Source organism: Marmota monax, unplaced genomic scaffold, assembly GCF_021218885.2.
Source record: "Marmota monax isolate L192 unplaced genomic scaffold, Marmota_monax_Labrador192_F-V1.1 WCK01_AAM20220418_F8-fsc00020, whole genome shotgun sequence".
NCBI lineage: Eukaryota > Metazoa > Chordata > Mammalia > Rodentia > Sciuridae > Marmota > Marmota monax.
This window is the reverse complement of record NW_026692912.1, coordinates 16,140,354-16,157,729: the sequence shown is the minus strand read 5'-3', so window position 1 is coordinate 16,157,729 and position 17,376 is coordinate 16,140,354. Positions and strand designations below refer to the sequence as shown.

Below are 17,376 nucleotides of genomic sequence, written 5' to 3'. Positions count from 1 at the left end.
TGTACCCTGGGAGTCGGGTGTGCCATTGTCACGTCAGTCACTCCCTCTCTTCCTTTAGGGTAGGAATCCTGCAAACAGGTCCCAAGCATGAGGAACATGCAGCTTTCCCCACTCCCCAGCTACCATCAGTGGCCCCTTCAGGTTTCATCAAATGGTGAGGAAGCGTGGGGACTTGGAAGGAGGGGATTGCTCTTCAGGTAACCTCACCTCGAGAGGCAAGCAGTCTTTCCATCCACCACCCCAGGGAGCTCATTAAGAAGGGAGACTTGGGAGAAGAGTGGGGACTGTGGAATCTCACTATTCACAATTTTTTTCAAATCTCAGATAATTAATGACTTGCTGTCCTTGTGATTTTGAAAGAGTTCAAGGTAGATAAGTAGAGAAGACTTGGGCCTGGGCCTGTCCCTTGAATGTAGGGGAGGACGTGTGATGCCATGGAAATGATCCTGGGAGTGAAGGTTCCTGAGCTCTAGTCAGCCAATAAGTGGCTGTGATTTTGGGTGAACTCGTAGCCTCTTTGAATTTTAGGGTTCTCATCTATAACATAGGTGTAGTGGCACCAGTAAATCAGACAGCATTGTCTGGTGTTGAGCTCGGATCCGAGTGGAGGAGTTGGGGGTCTGGATTCCCGGGGCTGCATTGCCATGAGAAGTGAGGTCCTGGCAGAGGAATCCACAGTGGGTCTCCAGAAGGCCCTACATCACATTCGGGAAATATGAAAATGGGCTGGGATTTCAGAGGACCAGTGGTTGTGAAGAACTGAGGTTGTCAAGCGTATCAAAGATCTCTTGGATATGATGATTGCTGAAGAAGAGAACCTGAAGGAAAGATTTGTCAAAAGCATATCCGGACACCCTGTGAGGTCAGTTTCATATTCCCGTTTCAGGAAGAAGGAGAAACATCTATCTTGAAAAAGTCTGCACACTCAGATGCAACTGATGTGAAGACCGAAAAAGGAGAGAAAACAGGAACTGAAGCTATTTCAAGAACGAGACCACGAACTGGGTGAATGTCTTGGCATGTCCCACTGTGACATGGACAGCACCTCCGCTCCCCGCTTAGAAGAGCTGAACCAGTTCAGACAACATGTGGCAACAGTGAGGGAAGCAAAGGCATCGAGATGTGAGGAGTTTGGCAACATAAAGAGACAGATCGTACTGTAGATGGAAGAATTAGATCACACAGGAGACACAAACTTGGAAAAAGATGTGGTGTGTGAAGATGAAGACACCTTTTGTCTTTGGAGAATACTGCAACACTATAAAAATTGCTGCAGCATCCAGAAATGTGAAGATCATCAAACGAAGTAGCATGTGAGGGTCTACATGCTCAAAGTCGAGAGTTCTGGGCTAGCCCTTTTCCTGAAGAAGAGAGAGAAGCTGTGGCCACAATTATGGCTGGGTCTAAGACCAAGGTCAGGAAGGCACTGCAATTGGAAGTGGATTGGACTTTTAAAAAAAAAAGTGGATCCATTGGAAGGACTGAAAATGCAAAACATGAAGAAAATGATTGAGGCAATTTGAGTGAAGCTGCTCATTGCAGGGACTTGTTTTTATACCCAGGAGCAGAGATGAGCTTTTGCCCCTTACTATGCTGAGGACTACACAGAAACCCTGCTTCAGCTGCATGATGCTGAGATTGTGCAGTTAAGAAACTACTGTGAAGTTCATAAAGAACTGTTTGAAGGTGTCCAGGGGTGGGAAGAGAGCTGGTGGCTTCTCCTAGAGTTTGAGAGAAAGCTTAGATACAAGTCAATTTACAAAGCGGGAAGGAAATCTAAAAGAAGAAAAGTAATGAGTCAAGCTCCAGATAACACTCCCTAAGCAGGAAGAGGAGTTGAAGACACAGATTGAAATGTGGGAAAAGGAGGAATCAAAGGCATTTGTGGTGAATGGGCTAAAATTTATGGAGTACATGACTGAGCAGAGGGAGATGCACTGATTGAAGATCACCTGGTACCTGTTGAGAGGCTGAGTGCGCATGCACAGGTGTTCATCCTGGGGGGTGGGGCAGAGGCCAACAGCTGCTGAATTTCTCTGGAGTTTCCAACAATCCTTACACATGCTTCATACAGTTTCCTGACACTCTCCACCCACCTCCCAAAAGTCAGGAGCAGCAATGTTTCAAGAGCCTTTGTTCACCAACCTGACTTTCCTGTCCAGATTGGCCCCAAAGGGAATGTTCGTCCTTTCTTTTGCTTCCCACTTGGTTTGGGGCAGGTGTGCCTTCTGTGCATCATCACGGCTGGACCAAGTTATTTTCTGAATCAGTGAAGGTGTTTTCATGCTCTATGGCCCAAAGTGCCCCCTTGGGTGGAAAAACATTTAAAAAAGACTCAAGGCCACTTGTGTCTCTCTCCCTGGGCCACAAAGGCTCAGTAATTCCCAGGGCAACAAGGACAAGAGGGAGAGGCTGAGCCTTGAAGCCAGGGATGGCTGTCCCTGGCCGCACCTTAGAACAGGGCAAAGTGGCCAGGCCCCAAATGCTATTTCCCTAAGTGGAACTGGCAGCAGTTCAGAGAGGAGACTGGGCACCGATCAGGAGATGACACATGATTCCTCTGTGGTCATGGAAGTCCAGATGACAAGGGGATTGAGGGACCACAGCCTCATGCTGGGAAACCTGTGTTCCAAACATTGGGACCAAGCCAAAAAAGTGCAATTCTATGTAAAGTCTAGAACTGCTGATTGTCCTTGAGAACTTTCAGTAACAAGATGAGGTCAGCTGTACTCACTACCAGCTCTCCTCATAAAGATGCAAAGGTCTGTGGCAAGGAAAGGACAGGGCTTAGGACAAGGCAGGCTGGGCTAATAGTCTGAATGGTGCCAGCTCTACTGCACATTGGCTGCTTGATCCTGGGGAGCCCCTTAACCTCTCCGCTTCAAATTCCTGGGCTGGGATATAAGACTGCTATTTCACTCCTGGTGGTCTGCGTGTACAGAGCCCAGCATGACACCCAGCACACGGCAAATGCTGTCCTGAGGGCTTCAGGGAGGATGTGAGGCTACAAAACACAAACCATTGGTCCCACTTATCATTTACCCATGATGAAGACACTAGGAGAAGAGACCACTAGGAAAATAAATCTGGCCAGATAAAAGACCATCTGGAGAGTGGATTTTTCCAAATTGTTGCTAACAGCTAACTTGGCCACTACAAGAGTTTTTCCTGACATGATCTACAGATGTCTCCACCTGTGGGCCATGCTTCCAATTCTCTGGAGTTAATATCTGGGCCAGTTTTACTCAAAGAGTTCTAGCATTTTCCTCCATGTTGTAGTCAGCCTCAATCTCCACAACAGGGGCTGCCACAGGGAAAAGGCTTCCTGTGACGAGCCACTCCTCACAGAGCTGGTGAAGAGCACCCAGGTACTGCAGTGGAATGACCTCCTCCTCTGGCCTGCACCTCAGTCTTTCATCTCTCCTAACAGGTCTCAGGAGTGGTCCAGAGATACATTATCAGGTCAATGGACACATCAGTGTTCCTCAGGATCCAGTCAAACCATTCAGAGAGAATCACATTGTCCACTTCGGGTACCTTCCCTCTTCTGTACAGGTTTTCCACAAAAAATGTGTCTTGTGCTGTGAAATGACCTCTCCATCAGTCATACAGGACATCTGAGGATGAGTGTGCCGGTCCAACATGGTGAGCTGCACATATGTCTGCAGCGGGAGACCCTATTGATGGGCCTATGGGACATCAGACCCAGGGGATTGTGGCCATGGGCATTTCTCCATTTGGGTACAGGCTCCATTAATACCTCGATGTCTGTCGTATGGAGAAGAACTCCAGCCATGTTATCTTCCCACTTGCAATTTTGCTGTTCACACAGATCACTGATTTTTTTTTTCTCTATCTGGAAGCCAGATGCGTTGCTGCGCCCCCACCCCATGGCCAGTGGCTTGAGGTAGGGCTCCTGGTGCCCCCAAGCCCTGCGCTACACAGCACCAGAGCTCCCAGCTCTGCAGCATGGCCCAGCATGTGGATGCAATGGCCCCGGCTTCCTTGCTGTGCCAGTCTTTGATTAGCTTTGAGAATGGGGATGAGACCTAGACTGCTCTAACTTACTCAGGTTGTACTAAGGACCCCGTTGCATTGACAGTTGAATGGACGCTGCATTGACAGTTGAATGGACGAAACCCTTTCAGTCTTTGCTTTTTTTCTCAGAATGGCCCACCACAAATTTCAATTACAGATTGCAGATTAATAGATCTGCCAATAGATCTTTACCTAAGTTATAAGTTACCCTGCTGTTATAACTTGGGTAAAGACTGTTGGTTGTCTCTGCTTTTTTGCTGACTCACATGGGCCATAAAGCTGTTGGGACTTTCTTATTTTGGTTGTATGGGGATGGTTTATATCTTTGAATCATTTTTGTTTTATCATTCTTTTTTTTTTCTATTTTCATGAAGCTACTTTGAGGATTCAAAATCTAAACTTCCACCTAATGACCAACAACCATGCAATTAGAGCCTCAGAAAAAGAAGAAAGAGAGATTGTGGAAAAAAAGTATATTTGAAGAAATGCTGGACTAAAATTTCCAAAGGTGAAGAAAAATATCTATCCATAAGGCTCAAGGAGCTCCAAGCAGAATAAATACAAATATATCTCTACAGAGTCAAACTAGAGTCAAATTTTTAAATTACAAAAATAAAATCAGCTAGAGCAAAATGATTATTTACCTAGAGGAGAAACAGAGATAAGAATTGTAGGCAATTTATCTTAAGAGACAAGGCAAGATTAAGAAAATAGAACAAGATTGACACAAATCATAATCATTATCTCTGTATTCTCACTTCAGTCATTCCTTACCCTGCTTCAGTCTGGATCCCTCTCCTTCCTCCTTTACAAATCCATCAAGGTCATCAACAGCCACCTTTTCACCAAATCCAATGGGTAATATTCCAGGTTTGTTTTGTTGAACTCTCATATTTTGATGCTTTGTCTCTTACAACTTCCTATTTTCTTGGATTCTTTAATACTCATTTTAAGTCTCCTTTGCTAATTCTTTCTCAAACTCTTCAGTGCCAGAAATTTTCTGCACTCTAGTTCTCCTCAGTTGCCACACTATACACACTTCCTAGCTGATGTTACTTACCATGACAACAGGCAAAAATATGTTAAATGAACTAAATTTTCTTTATTTCAATATTAAACTGATCTCCAATATTTACATATATGTAATAAGCTTTCAGTAGAAGAGCCCAATATGTTTTCCTTTGCTTTTTTCTTTATCAAATGGCAGATCTATGGTATCATTCCCCTTTCAACCACTCTTCTACGAGTCATTATGGTCTGGATTTGAGGTATCTCTTATAAAGCTCATGTAAAAGTGCAAGAATGTTCAGAGGTAAAATGGTTAGATTATGACAGCTGTAAACTAATCAGTGGATTAATCTATTTGTTGGATTTATGGTTTTGATGTAATACTGAGTGGTAACTGTAGGCAGGTAGGGTATAAGTGTCTTTGGGGATTTTATCTTGTTCCCCTGGCTTCTCACTCTCTTCCCCACCCTCCCCTCTCTGTTTCTCAGCTTTCTGATTTCCATGAGCTGAGCAGTGTTCCTCCACAGGCCCTTCTGCCATTGGGTCCAGAGCAATGGATCTAGCTGACTATGGACTTAGCTCTTGAACCATGAACCTAAAATAGACTTTTACTCCTCTAAGTTGTTGTCAGGTATTTTGGTCACAGATATTAAAGGTTGACTAACACACAAGGAAATTCCTGGTCTATTCTCAAGTTCTAAGTAGCAGCATTCCACTCAGTGTGGTAAGATATTTAGCAACTGGCTTTGACCTTTTCTCTGATGATATCTACCTGCATAAGACATTTCTTTCCTCTTCCTGATGCTCATTACAACTTTCAAGATTAACTTCTGGTCTCTCTTGTTGGAGTAGCAAATATGTTCGAAAACTCTTCAGATACTATTTATTCACTGCAGCCTACTCCTCCTGAAGGCTAACAAGATATCTTAGCAGGGCTGGCCTCATGTTTGTCAGAGACAACACTCGAGATCTCAGAAGAGTTCCTAGTTTGACTCTTCATTTAAGGGCCAGACTGGGAACCCTTTCATTCCCCAAATGTGCTCTTGTGGTTACTTGTTATCTAGAATATTCCTTTAGTTTGAACTTTTGGGAATATCTCTAAGGCCGTTCATAAAAAATACTTTTTGAAATTGTTATACATTTGTTTGGGTAAACAGATCTGGGGCTAAAGGAAGATTGAGATCAGAATTAAAAAAAAATCACTGTTCTCAGGACCAAAGGACTTAATTTAAGTTAATAGAAGCTATGATTAATTTAATATATGCCAGGATTAACTCACATTCTTAAGTGATTTATTGTACTGAATTGAGCATGAGAAAGCCATGGCACATATAGAGTAACTGGAAAGGGTACCTATCTTCTAAGTCATCATCTCCCAAACCAAATGATAGGTGGGTAATAGTGATAAACACTAGGTGTAATTGTAAAAAAATGAGAACTACTGAAAAATGGGTTTATTTCCTGGCTTGCTGGTTGCTCCTGATAGTGGAGGAGGACAAGTGAAGACAAGGACAGGAACCTTGATGTTGGACCTGTGTGTTTCTGTGGATACCAGATACCTCTTTTGGTGTCTTTAAGTCTTCTATGCAACTTTGGGTGTGCCACTAACAACCTGTGTTCCAAAAAAGTTGGTAGTTATGAGAATTTGATGAAATGTTTGAAGTAAAAGAATTGAGGAGGAAAGTGGGCGGAGGGAGGGAGGGAGAGGGAGAGGGAGGAAGGGAGAGAGAGAGAGAGTGTTGGTTTTACATTGCTACTTTGTTGAGAGTAGTTACCTACTTTATGAAACAATTGCCACACTGATGTGTTTGTGTGTCATTCTAGATGTGTACCAGGCATTAATGCTGTTCACAAAACACTTCTGGCTCTTGGTCTTGCAGGTACATGGTTGGATGATGCCTTCTGGCTCCCGTATTTCTGTGAGGTCAAGATTAGTTGTGGACAATGAATTCTAGTCAGAATTGGCGTGGGTCATTTTTGGACCACAGTATTTAATTGGCAGTGTAATATCTTCGAGAGTAATTCTCAGCTTCTGACAGAATGCTGATTAGTATTTACAATGATGGCTGCTCCAAAATCTTGGGTCCCTGAGTATTCAAAATGAGAAACACCCTTAAACTTCTCTATAGTGGACATTTTGTATAAATGAGAAATAAAGTTTTAACGTCCTAAGATTTTGAGATTGTTTATTTCTACAGCATAGCCTTGCTTATCCAGCCGGATACATTGCTTTCTCTAGCACATAATGGGCAGCTTACTGAAGTACTGGACATGTGGAGAAAGAAAGAATTAAGAAGTAAAGGAAAATGAATTTGGTGCTGAGAGTTCAAGTTCTGGCCCTTGGGTGTTAATGATGAAATATATATATATATATATATATATATATATATATATTTGTAGTTTCCCTATCTTCCTAGGCTTATTCTCATTACTCTTAAATTGAACAAAGCTTCCCAGTGCTTCTTTCTGTCTCTCAAATATATTCCAGTGTTTAATGACTTACTTTGAGTGTTTTTCACTACTCAAGTACTCTGCCCATTTCCTCATTTCTTAAAGAGTCCTCTGTCAATTGTTCAGTCCATTTTTTGGGGATGACCTCAGGTCATTCCTTTAAGAACTTTTTGTGGCTGGGGATGTAGCTCAGTGGCAGAGTACTTGCCTATTATAAGCAAAGCCCTAGGTTCAGTCCCCAACATGTCTCTCTTGCATTCTCAGTCTCTCTCTCTCTCTCTCTCTCTCTCTCTCTCTCTCTCTCTCTCACACACACACACACACACATGCACACACACATACACATGCACACACAAATACATGAAAGTTTTTACAAATTCCTAATTAAATTCATATAGATTCCTCTTCTGAAAATAAATGGGAAATTTTTTTACCTCTTTGACTGCTGTCCATTTCCAGGCTTAAAGAAGTTATTTGTACAAAAATATTTATTCCACCGTATAGGTGGCAGTCCATGAGGATGGTAAAAACTATTTTCATGACACCTGGATTACTAGTGACACCTAGCTGGGTATTGAATATGTCTTTGGTCAATGTCATGGACAGAAACCAAGTGTTTTGTTCCCATCCAGTGTCCTCACTGGTAGCCAGCATCTCCACCACTCATGATCTTTTTGAGCACCTTGTGGAAAATGATTAGGAGGAAGGATAACCTGGTCAACTTTTAGGTCATCTCCCAATAATGATATTGTATCATTTCATTCTTTCTATGAGTGAATTCTGTCCCTTAATTTCCTTAAGCCTCTCTTCATATCTTTGTTCCTCAGGCTGTAGATGAAAGGGTTCAGCATAGGAGTCACTACTGTGTACATGACAGTGGCTACCCGGTCCTTCACCACTGAGTACATGGACAGGGGCCTAAAATAGACATAGATGACACTCCCATAGAACAGGGCCACTATGGTAAGGTGGGAGCCACAGGTAGAGAAAGCTTTCCACTTTCCAGCTGCAGAGGGGATTCTGAGCACAGTCCCAATGATTCTCAGGTAGGAGAAGAGGATGCACAAGAAGGGGGTCACAATGACAGCCAGGGTCTCAGTCATGACCACTATCTGGCTGGAGGTTGTATCAGAGCAGGACAGCTTTAGCACAGGCTGGGTGTCACAGAAAAAGTGCTTAATGACATGGGAGGCACAGAAAGAGAGGCGAGACATGAGTAGCACCCGGAAGAGGGCGTGCAGGTGGGAGATGGTGCAAGAACTCAGCAGCATGAGGAGGCAGTGACGTGGGCGCATGGCCACATCATAGTGCAAGGGGTTGCAGATGGCCACCAGCCGGTCGATGGCCATGGCAGCCAGCAGGTAGCTGTCAGTGTTCCCAAAGGCCATGAAGAAATACATCTGGACCAGGCAGCCTACATAGGAGATGCCCTTTGTCTCTGACAGCAAATTCACCAGCATCTTGGGCACAACGACTGTTGTGAAGCAGATGTCCATGAAGGACAAGTTGCTGAGAAAAAAGTACATAGGTGTGTGGAGCCTGGAGTCAGAGCGGATGGCCAGGATGATGAGCATGTTCCCCACGAGGGTGACCAGGTACATGCTGAGGAAGATGGCGAAGAGGGGCTTCTGCAGGTGCGGGTTGGAGGAGAGGCCCAGGAGGATGAAGCCCGAGGTGCTGCTGCTCTGGTTCTTTAACTCCATGTGTCTGGACAGGATTTGGAGGAGTCGTGGGACAGATGCGCAGGACAACCTCTCAGGACTGCTTCTCCCCTGACCTCAAATGTACCTATCTGTCTTTCTATCTATTTACCTATCTACGTACACACTTGCTGGAGTATATAATTCTATATTATATGCTTATAATATAATATATATATCTCCACTGCTATTTCTTAGGATATTTACAAAATTATAGAGCAACAAGAGGTAATATTCTACAAGGGAACTTTGAAAGAATTCCACATCACCTCCTAAATGAAAAGCCACAGTTTTTCATGTATGTTTAGCAACTTCTTGTCACCTAATTTATCTGAATTCTTTTCCAAGTATTCTTCTTAGGTTTTTTTCTTGATTTACTCTTTAGTGTGTTTTTTCTCTGTTTTGTCTCAGAGGAAGAAGTTGCTGGGTCTCATCTGGGATTAGGATGCTCTCATACCGGGGGTGCTCTTGAATGAGTCCTCTCATAAAGGTCCTCTTCTCCCCATAGATCTGGAGGTGGTGGTTATAGTGGGGACAGCAGAAAAAATGAATGTCAGAATTATTCAGTGCTTTTTGCTGTCCACAGAATGCAGATGAGACTTCCTTATATCTTCAGAATAAAACCTGCTTAATGTTCATTTAAATATTTTTATTTGGATAATATAATTTGGACACTTTTAATTTGTAAGCCTTTGGTCCACAATGCCATCAAAAAGAGTACCACAAGGAAGAGCTTATGCTGCTGAGATTAGTTCTTTAAATATATTGTTTTCCCCAACTATAGAACTACTTTGAAGTCTTAACACATTCAAATATTACAGTGATGTGAAACTTTAGTGCTCAAGAGTCCAATTCCCCCTTTCACCTTGGAAACAAGGCAGTGCTGGCTCCTGTTATTCATACTGAGCTACCTTACTCAGATGAAAGACCAAGGCAGGGAAAAAGGAAAACCAAAGAAATGGGAGGCATGGATATTAGAAAAGAGGAAATTTTCTCTTTTTTCAGGTGACATGATTGTCTACCTAGAAAATCCAAGATAGCCATCTGAATCTTTTAAAACTTAGGAATTCATCCAAAAGGCCAGATACAGGATATATTTAAAAACTTTAATACTCTGCATGCTTTACAAAAATGTGATTTGAAAAATATTTCATTTGACCATGGCAAGAAAGTTTAAAAATACTTAGAAATAATTTTTTTTGGGGGGGATAAAAAGAAATGAGTAAGACTTATCTGAAGAAAGTATAACAACACAAAATGATGTTCTGAATAAATGGAGATACTCTATTGCTGATAAGGAAGACTTGATATTTATGAATATATGTTCTCCTCAAATGAACAAAATTCAGTGCATCTCTAAGAAGATCCCAAGAGAATTTTTGGTGGAATTTGAGAATATTATTCTAAAATTTATTTAGAGGGGTAAATAGCTAAGGACAGACAAGATGATTTTGAAAAAATTAAGATGTTAGAAAACTTTCCTACCCCAAGTCAAAGCACATAACAAATAAAAACAATAAGATAATGTATGCATACAGAAAAAGAATTCTGTAATCTGTATTTATGCATGAAGGAGATTGTGATCTGGATGAAATTAAATGTATAATAATGATTTATTTCGTAGCAATTGAGAAAGGATGGAGTATTAAATTAATAGTGGTCGAATATTTGGAAAACATAAGGCTAGATTTCTATCTCTCCCATTCATATAAATAAACCCAGATGAATAAACTAAAGGAAAAAATACAAACTGTAAAATAAATTCTAGCCCCAAATAATGCAGCATATTTTTTAGGGCTTTAGGGTGGGAATATCAATCCAAGTCAGAAATGAAATGTAGAGTAAAAATGAAAAAATGGTAAACCTACAACTTTGAAAATTATACTGAAAGAGATCATCAGCAAAGCTAAAATATGAATTACTAATTCATAGAAAGTACCTGTAGCCCAGTTGCCCATGAAAGCTGATGACAAGGTGTTCAACCTTATTGGTAACCAGAAAATACCAGGAGCATTGGAAATTTGATATTCTCCATGTGAGACAACTCTCATTCATCCTCGGACTCCCCCTTTCTCTTTCACGTGTCTTTCAGCCTCACTCCTGAGACACGGTTTGCCCTGGTGTTAAGAGACAATCTGATCACCTTTGGGCATGAACCAGAATTCCCCAGACTGGTGTGTTAATTTTCAGGGCCAGTGGCTTGGACTCCTTCCTGTTTAGCTGGATCTGGTGCCATTGTAGATTTCCTCGTGCACTGGGGAAGTCCCTTCACTTCCATACAGGTGATGGTGTGTATGGGTGTGTAGGTACTTGTATGCGCGTGTGTGTGTGTGTGTGTTGTGTGTGCCTATGCTCCTTTCTGCCTCTCATATCTCTGTCATTTGGAGACTCAAAAGACAGTTCAGTGAGTCTTTATCCAAACCCTCTAAAAGTGGTTAGTATGATTACTCACACAACAAACAAGAGCAATGACATTTTATTGATGGGTGTTGGTATCAGTTAGTGATTGGGAAAGACTGAGAATGACTGAGTACATTTCCAAGTCTTTTAAATCTATCATCATATCTTAGGATATATTTATCCTCTCTTTTTAAAGACTGGAAATATACAGACTATTTTTTATTTGTCTTAACTTTGTTCAGTGGAATTTTCCAGTTTGTAATAAACTAAAGGAAAAAATACAAACTGTAAAATACAAAAATACAAACTTCAGTTTGTAGTCATTGTAATCTCAGGTTGGTTTTCCTTTCCTTACTTACCCTTCACTAATCCATGGTCCTTTTCCTAGTCACTGGCCCATATGAAACCAGGGAGCACGTATTGGCAAAAACATTCAGTTAACAATCCAAGTCAGAAATGAAATGTAGAGTAAAAATGAAAAAATGGTAACCTACAACTTTGAAAATTATACTGAAAGAGATCATCAGGTTCTGTGTTTGGCACTTGTGTTATTTAAGCCTCACGATGACATAATGATGGAAACACCATCCCATCATAATGTAAAGTTCAGAAAGTCACAAAGCTAGTGAGGAGTGTATCTAACTGATTTAAATACAGTCCATCATGACTTCAAACTCTGTTTTAATCTACCCCATCCTACTCTTTCCCAAACCATCCACATGTGTAGAGAACTAAGCTGGTGTCCCCCTGTAAGCAGATGTCCTCTGGCTGCCAGGTGTCTTAAGAGTCCTTGCTGACCCACTCCTCCAACTCCATCCTTTGCCCCACCCATGCAGTCCTTTTGCTTTCCTTTCTTCCTGATCCCTAGTATGCCTCCCATCCCACAAAGCCATCTGCTGTCCTCTCTTCATTGCTTTCAGAGAGGAAAGACTGGAGGCGACTTTGACCTCACCTCTATCTGAGCAGACAATAGCTCTCTTGTTTTGCAGCAGCAATGCATGACCTCAGGATCTCTCCTGGGTCCTGGGATTTAGCAATCCAGCTCCCCTGTCTACCTATTCTCACTGCCAACTGCAAGAGAAACAGATCAGCCATGTAGGGTGCAAGGTCCCCTGGAAGGGAGACATTCTGCTTAGGGATTCTGCAGGGTCCTTTATAGGCTGAAGTCTTTCTAGTTTTATTCCTGTGTCAGATTAGGCCTTTTATTCATGTATCTTGGCTCCAGAGAAGGTGATATCTTACTCTAATTTTAATTTTCTACTATTTTATTCTGGGCAGTGTTAGACCGTCAGATTCCCAGTTCATCGATCTCTCTAGGCTGTTCTCAGCTCCTGCCTCTGGTTTTCTTTCAGCCTTTCTTCTTTGAGAATCACTAGTTTTCAGTATGCCTGACTCTGCCTCTCTCAATAATTTAAGGAGCTAAGCTTTCAAGTTGTGGGTTACTCCTGGTGCCTTGCTTAGCTGTGACCAGCCAGCATTCCTGAGGGCCATTGTTAAACACAGAGCATACAGACTGGGCTCCTGGATCTTAGAAAGGAGGCTATGGATTCTCAGAGAGCTTCACCTGACTTGGAGTCGTAGGTTTTTAGGTCCCTGTGCTATTCACTTCCATCATTTTAACATCTCAGGAAGGTGATGGTCTAATTCCCACAATTCTAGAGATAGGGAGCTTAGACTAATTGGAGGCTGCCCAGCACATGTGGAAAGTCTCTGACTTAGAAAAAATTTTCACCATCAGCCAAATTTGGCTGCTCTACTCTTGCCAGGCTCTGCTCTAAGAGCTTCACTATAGTCAGTCATTAGTCTTTACAACACCCCATTTTATAGGTAACAAGACTGAGGTACAGAGAACTAAAGTGACTGGACCAAGGGCACAGCCAGAGGCTGGTGGAGTCCAGCTGGGGAGCGTGTGCTCTTGACCCCTGCACCGTCCCCTCACTGTCCTGTTCCCTTGGTCCTCTGCTCAGACAGTTCCCTGGAGGAGACTAGTCTGTGGGTCTTGGGCTGCAGGATGTGGGCTGTGCCCTTCAAGGCCGGGGCCAGTGCCCATGACTGTGTCCTGCACAGAGCAGGTGCTTCACAGTCCTGCTGTTTGATCAAAGGAGAAAGAGGACAAAATAGAGAGAGATAGTGTTTCCTGGGTTTTGAGATGGAGGAGAGAAGATAGGATCAGGAAGAGGGAAGAGGATCATATGAAAAGCTTGGTCCCTTGGTCCCAGTTACCAAAGACCCCTCAGCCTGCTGCCTACCTGGGCATGAAGGGGAGATCAGGGTCCTGGGAAGGCTGTGGTTTGCCAGGTGTGTAAGATCAGACTCCGAATCTCTGAAGAAGGAGGCTTCTTGAGATGCTGATCTAGCCTTAGAAGTGTGTTGACATTTTCCTACCAACAGTGGGAATTGGTGATAGGAAGGGAGACCCAGGGGCCTGTCCTGTCTGCATGTCAGAGCCCAGGGGGGATTGGCCTGTGGTCTTCCCAGGAGGGGAGAACATTACAGATGCCCTCACTGTGCTCTTTGGGGAAGCCGGATCAGAGGTGTAACCTCTTATACCATGAAAGGGAGTTGGAACCATGGAGCAGCAGGTGTGGAGGCGTGTTAGACACGTGTGTTCTCTATGGACATGTGCGTTTCAGTTTGTTTCTTGTGTGTTTAAGCCTATGTTTAGGCTTAGGTGTGCCTACCTGGAAGGATAGGTGATGGCCCCTGACATTCCCAAGGTTTGGTATCAGCATCTGGTATAGTGTTTTGGGAAAAGGTTTGAAGGCCTAGGAGTCAGACTGAGGAGATTCCTGTGTCTTACAAATATTTTACCTTTTTGAGCCTCAATATTTCTTTTGTTTTCCATGTGCATTTCCAAAACATTTTATTACCTCAATTTCTTAAGGCCAATGGCTTATATTTGAATCCTAGTTCCCCCAATTATGAATGGATTTGGGCAAGTTATTTATTGTCCTCAACTTTAAGTGGCACTATAATCATAATTTTAAAATAGATTTAAAAATTATTTTTCCTTTCAAGGAGACCATTTTTTAGAGAAGTTTTAGATTCACAGCAAAATTTATTACAAAATACAGAGTTCCCCTTAGTTCCTTGTTCTTAGATCCCCTCTAGCAACAGCCCCACCAGAGCTGGCAGTGATGATTTTTTTTTTAACTTTATTTGTTCTAGTTAGTTATACATGATAGTAGAATGTACTTTGATACATCATACATAGATGGAGTGTAATTTCTCATTCTTCTGTTTGTACATGATGTAGAATCCTATCGGTCATATAGTTATATATGTACATAGGGTAATAATGTCTGATTTATTCTTCTACCTAATCTAAAGTAACTCTTTTCTTCTCTAGTACTCCCCACTCCCTTATTGTGAATTAGCATCCACACATCAGAGAAAATATTCAGCTTTTGGTTTTTTGGGATTGGATTATTTTGCTTTGCATGATATTTTTCAGCTCCATCCATTTATCTACAAATGCCATAATTTCATTCTTCTTTAAGGTTGAGTAACATTCTATTGTATATACATATACCACACTTTCTTTATCCATTTGTCTGTTGAAGGGCACCTAGGTTGGTTCCACAGTTTAGCTATTGTGAGTTGAGATGCTGTAAACATTGATGTGTCTGCATCATTGGAATATGCTGATTTTAAGTCCTTTGCTTATAAATCGAAGAGTGGGATAGCTGGGTCAAATGATGGTTTCATTCCAAGTTTCCTGAGGACTCCCCATACTGCTTTCCATAATGGTCGCACCGATTTGTATTCCCACAAGCAATGTATGAGTGTACCTTTTCCCCCACATCCTCACCAACACTTATTGTTGCTTGTATTCTTTTTTTTTTTTAAGCAGGGAAGAAATTTTATTTATCAGTCTCCAAAGATAGAAAGAAAAATTCTGCATAAGACTACCTAAATTGTAAATGACATTTAACAGATATCACACGTGAAAGTGCCTTCAATGCACTATTTCCAATTTGCTTAGACAACCTGAAAGTAAAACACTGAGATAAGAGCTTGTAACTTGACCTAGAGAGGCCAAGCTTTAAAGAAAAACAGTATTTTCTGTTTTAACTTATTACTATAGATTCACAAGGAAGAAACTGCATTCAAATATGTATTTTCAAAATCACACATCATGCCTAAAAAACATCAAAATACATCTAAACAGTGTTCAAACAAAGAAATAAAAATGGGCATAAAACGACGATAATTTACATGCAGACGTATTTATTGGAGCTCATAGTGAAATATAAATTATTTGCTCCTTTAATATATACTTATTAAAATTACAATTAAAGTCATTACAATTAAAATTACAATTAAAGTCCTGAGGAGAAAAATTCTACCAAATATTGTTTTCACACTCTATTCAGGTTCTTTTCTGTGTCTTTCCAAGTAGTAACTTTCTCATTTAAAGAACCCAATCACCTAGCAAATTGCACAAACATAATTACTAGTTTATCCCATTCAATGTTTCTTTTCATGCCCTACCTCTTTGCAGCTGGCTCTGAACCATAGTTATACAACAAGAGAACTGCCAGCTGGTAGGGCTCTGTAGCACAGCTCACATGGGAGTTTTTTAAAGAAACTGTATTTTGATATATCATATTTCACACTTTGATTCAAGTGGGTTATGAACTCCCATTTTTAATGTTTTGAACAACCAACAATAAAAATTAAAAAAAAGAACCTGTATTTTCAGCAGTTATACTGGCATTGCTAAGCAGGTGACTCAGGGATGTCCAAGTTTTATTCATTGTTTACCCATCTCTTCACAAACCTAGGATTTGTACCATATTAAAGATTAGCCACCATAGTAAGTCAAACTTAATTGTTATTAAGTTTCATTGCCAGTGAGTTTTACCCTGTTATTATTAAGAAAAAGAAAACACCATTTTAAGTGATGATTTTAGAAATGCTTAACAAAGTAACAAAACAAGAGATCTTCTTGAAGAATGAGTAATCCTATTGCCTGAAAATTTGGCAACTTAGACCAACTAATATTTATTATTAGAATTTCTGTGAATCAAAACTTTTAATGTAGATTAACTGGGTGTTTCTGTCCCAGAGTCTGTCAAAAGGCTGATATCAAAATGTCACCCAGAGTTCTAGCCACCTCAAAGGTCTAAGGGGGTTGTGTTTCAAATTCACTCATATGGATGCTGACAGGCCTGAGAAAATTCCTTCTAAGCCTATTCACCTGATTTTGACTGACCTCAGAAGACCCACTTCTAAGCTCACTTATGTGGGTCCCTCTGCAGAGCTGACTGTTGGAAGTGATATCTAGTTTCTTTTGCCATATTCTATTTATCAAAAGTGAATGGATAAGTTTGCTCCCTACTCAAGATAAGAGGCTAATCTAAGGGACATAAATATTGGAAGACAAGGAATATTGGGACAATCTTAAAGACTGTCTACCAAAACATGATATACAAAAATCAATATTAATGGAGAGCTTTCATGAGGAAACTAGAAAAGAGGTGGATTCAATGGGTCAGGAATGAAACAAAGATTCTATTGTCTTTATGTACATTATTTTTTAAAATTTATTTTTTATTCTAATTTGTTATATATGACAGCAGAATTTATTACATTTCATATTATACATATAGAGCACAATTTTTCATATCTCTGGTTGAATACATAGTCACACCATTCGTGTCTTCATACATGTACTTAGGATATTGATGTCTGTCTCATTCCACCGTCTTTTCTACCCCCATGCCCCTCCCTTCCCCTCCCACCCCTTTGTCCATCTAGAGTCTGTCTAATCCTC

General features: G+C 41.2%; 1 protein-coding gene and 2 pseudogenes across 1 annotated transcript; 1 reads left to right on the top strand and 2 right to left on the bottom strand.

The window, feature by feature from the left end:
• On the top strand, positions 1-6,070 carry LOC131424436 (protein regulator of cytokinesis 1-like; annotated as a pseudogene).
• Positions 3,246-3,971, bottom strand: LOC124097332 (thymidine kinase 2, mitochondrial-like; annotated as a pseudogene).
• A 2,194-nt stretch (positions 6,071-8,264) lies between the features above and the next one.
• On the bottom strand, positions 8,265-9,230 carry LOC124097489 (olfactory receptor 1L6). The gene has a single exon (XM_046452016.1). The coding sequence runs from the start codon at positions 9,198-9,200 to the stop codon at positions 8,265-8,267; it is 936 nt and encodes a 311-aa protein (XP_046307972.1). The 5' UTR covers positions 9,201-9,230.
• Positions 9,231-17,376: the final 8,146 nt, after the last annotated feature.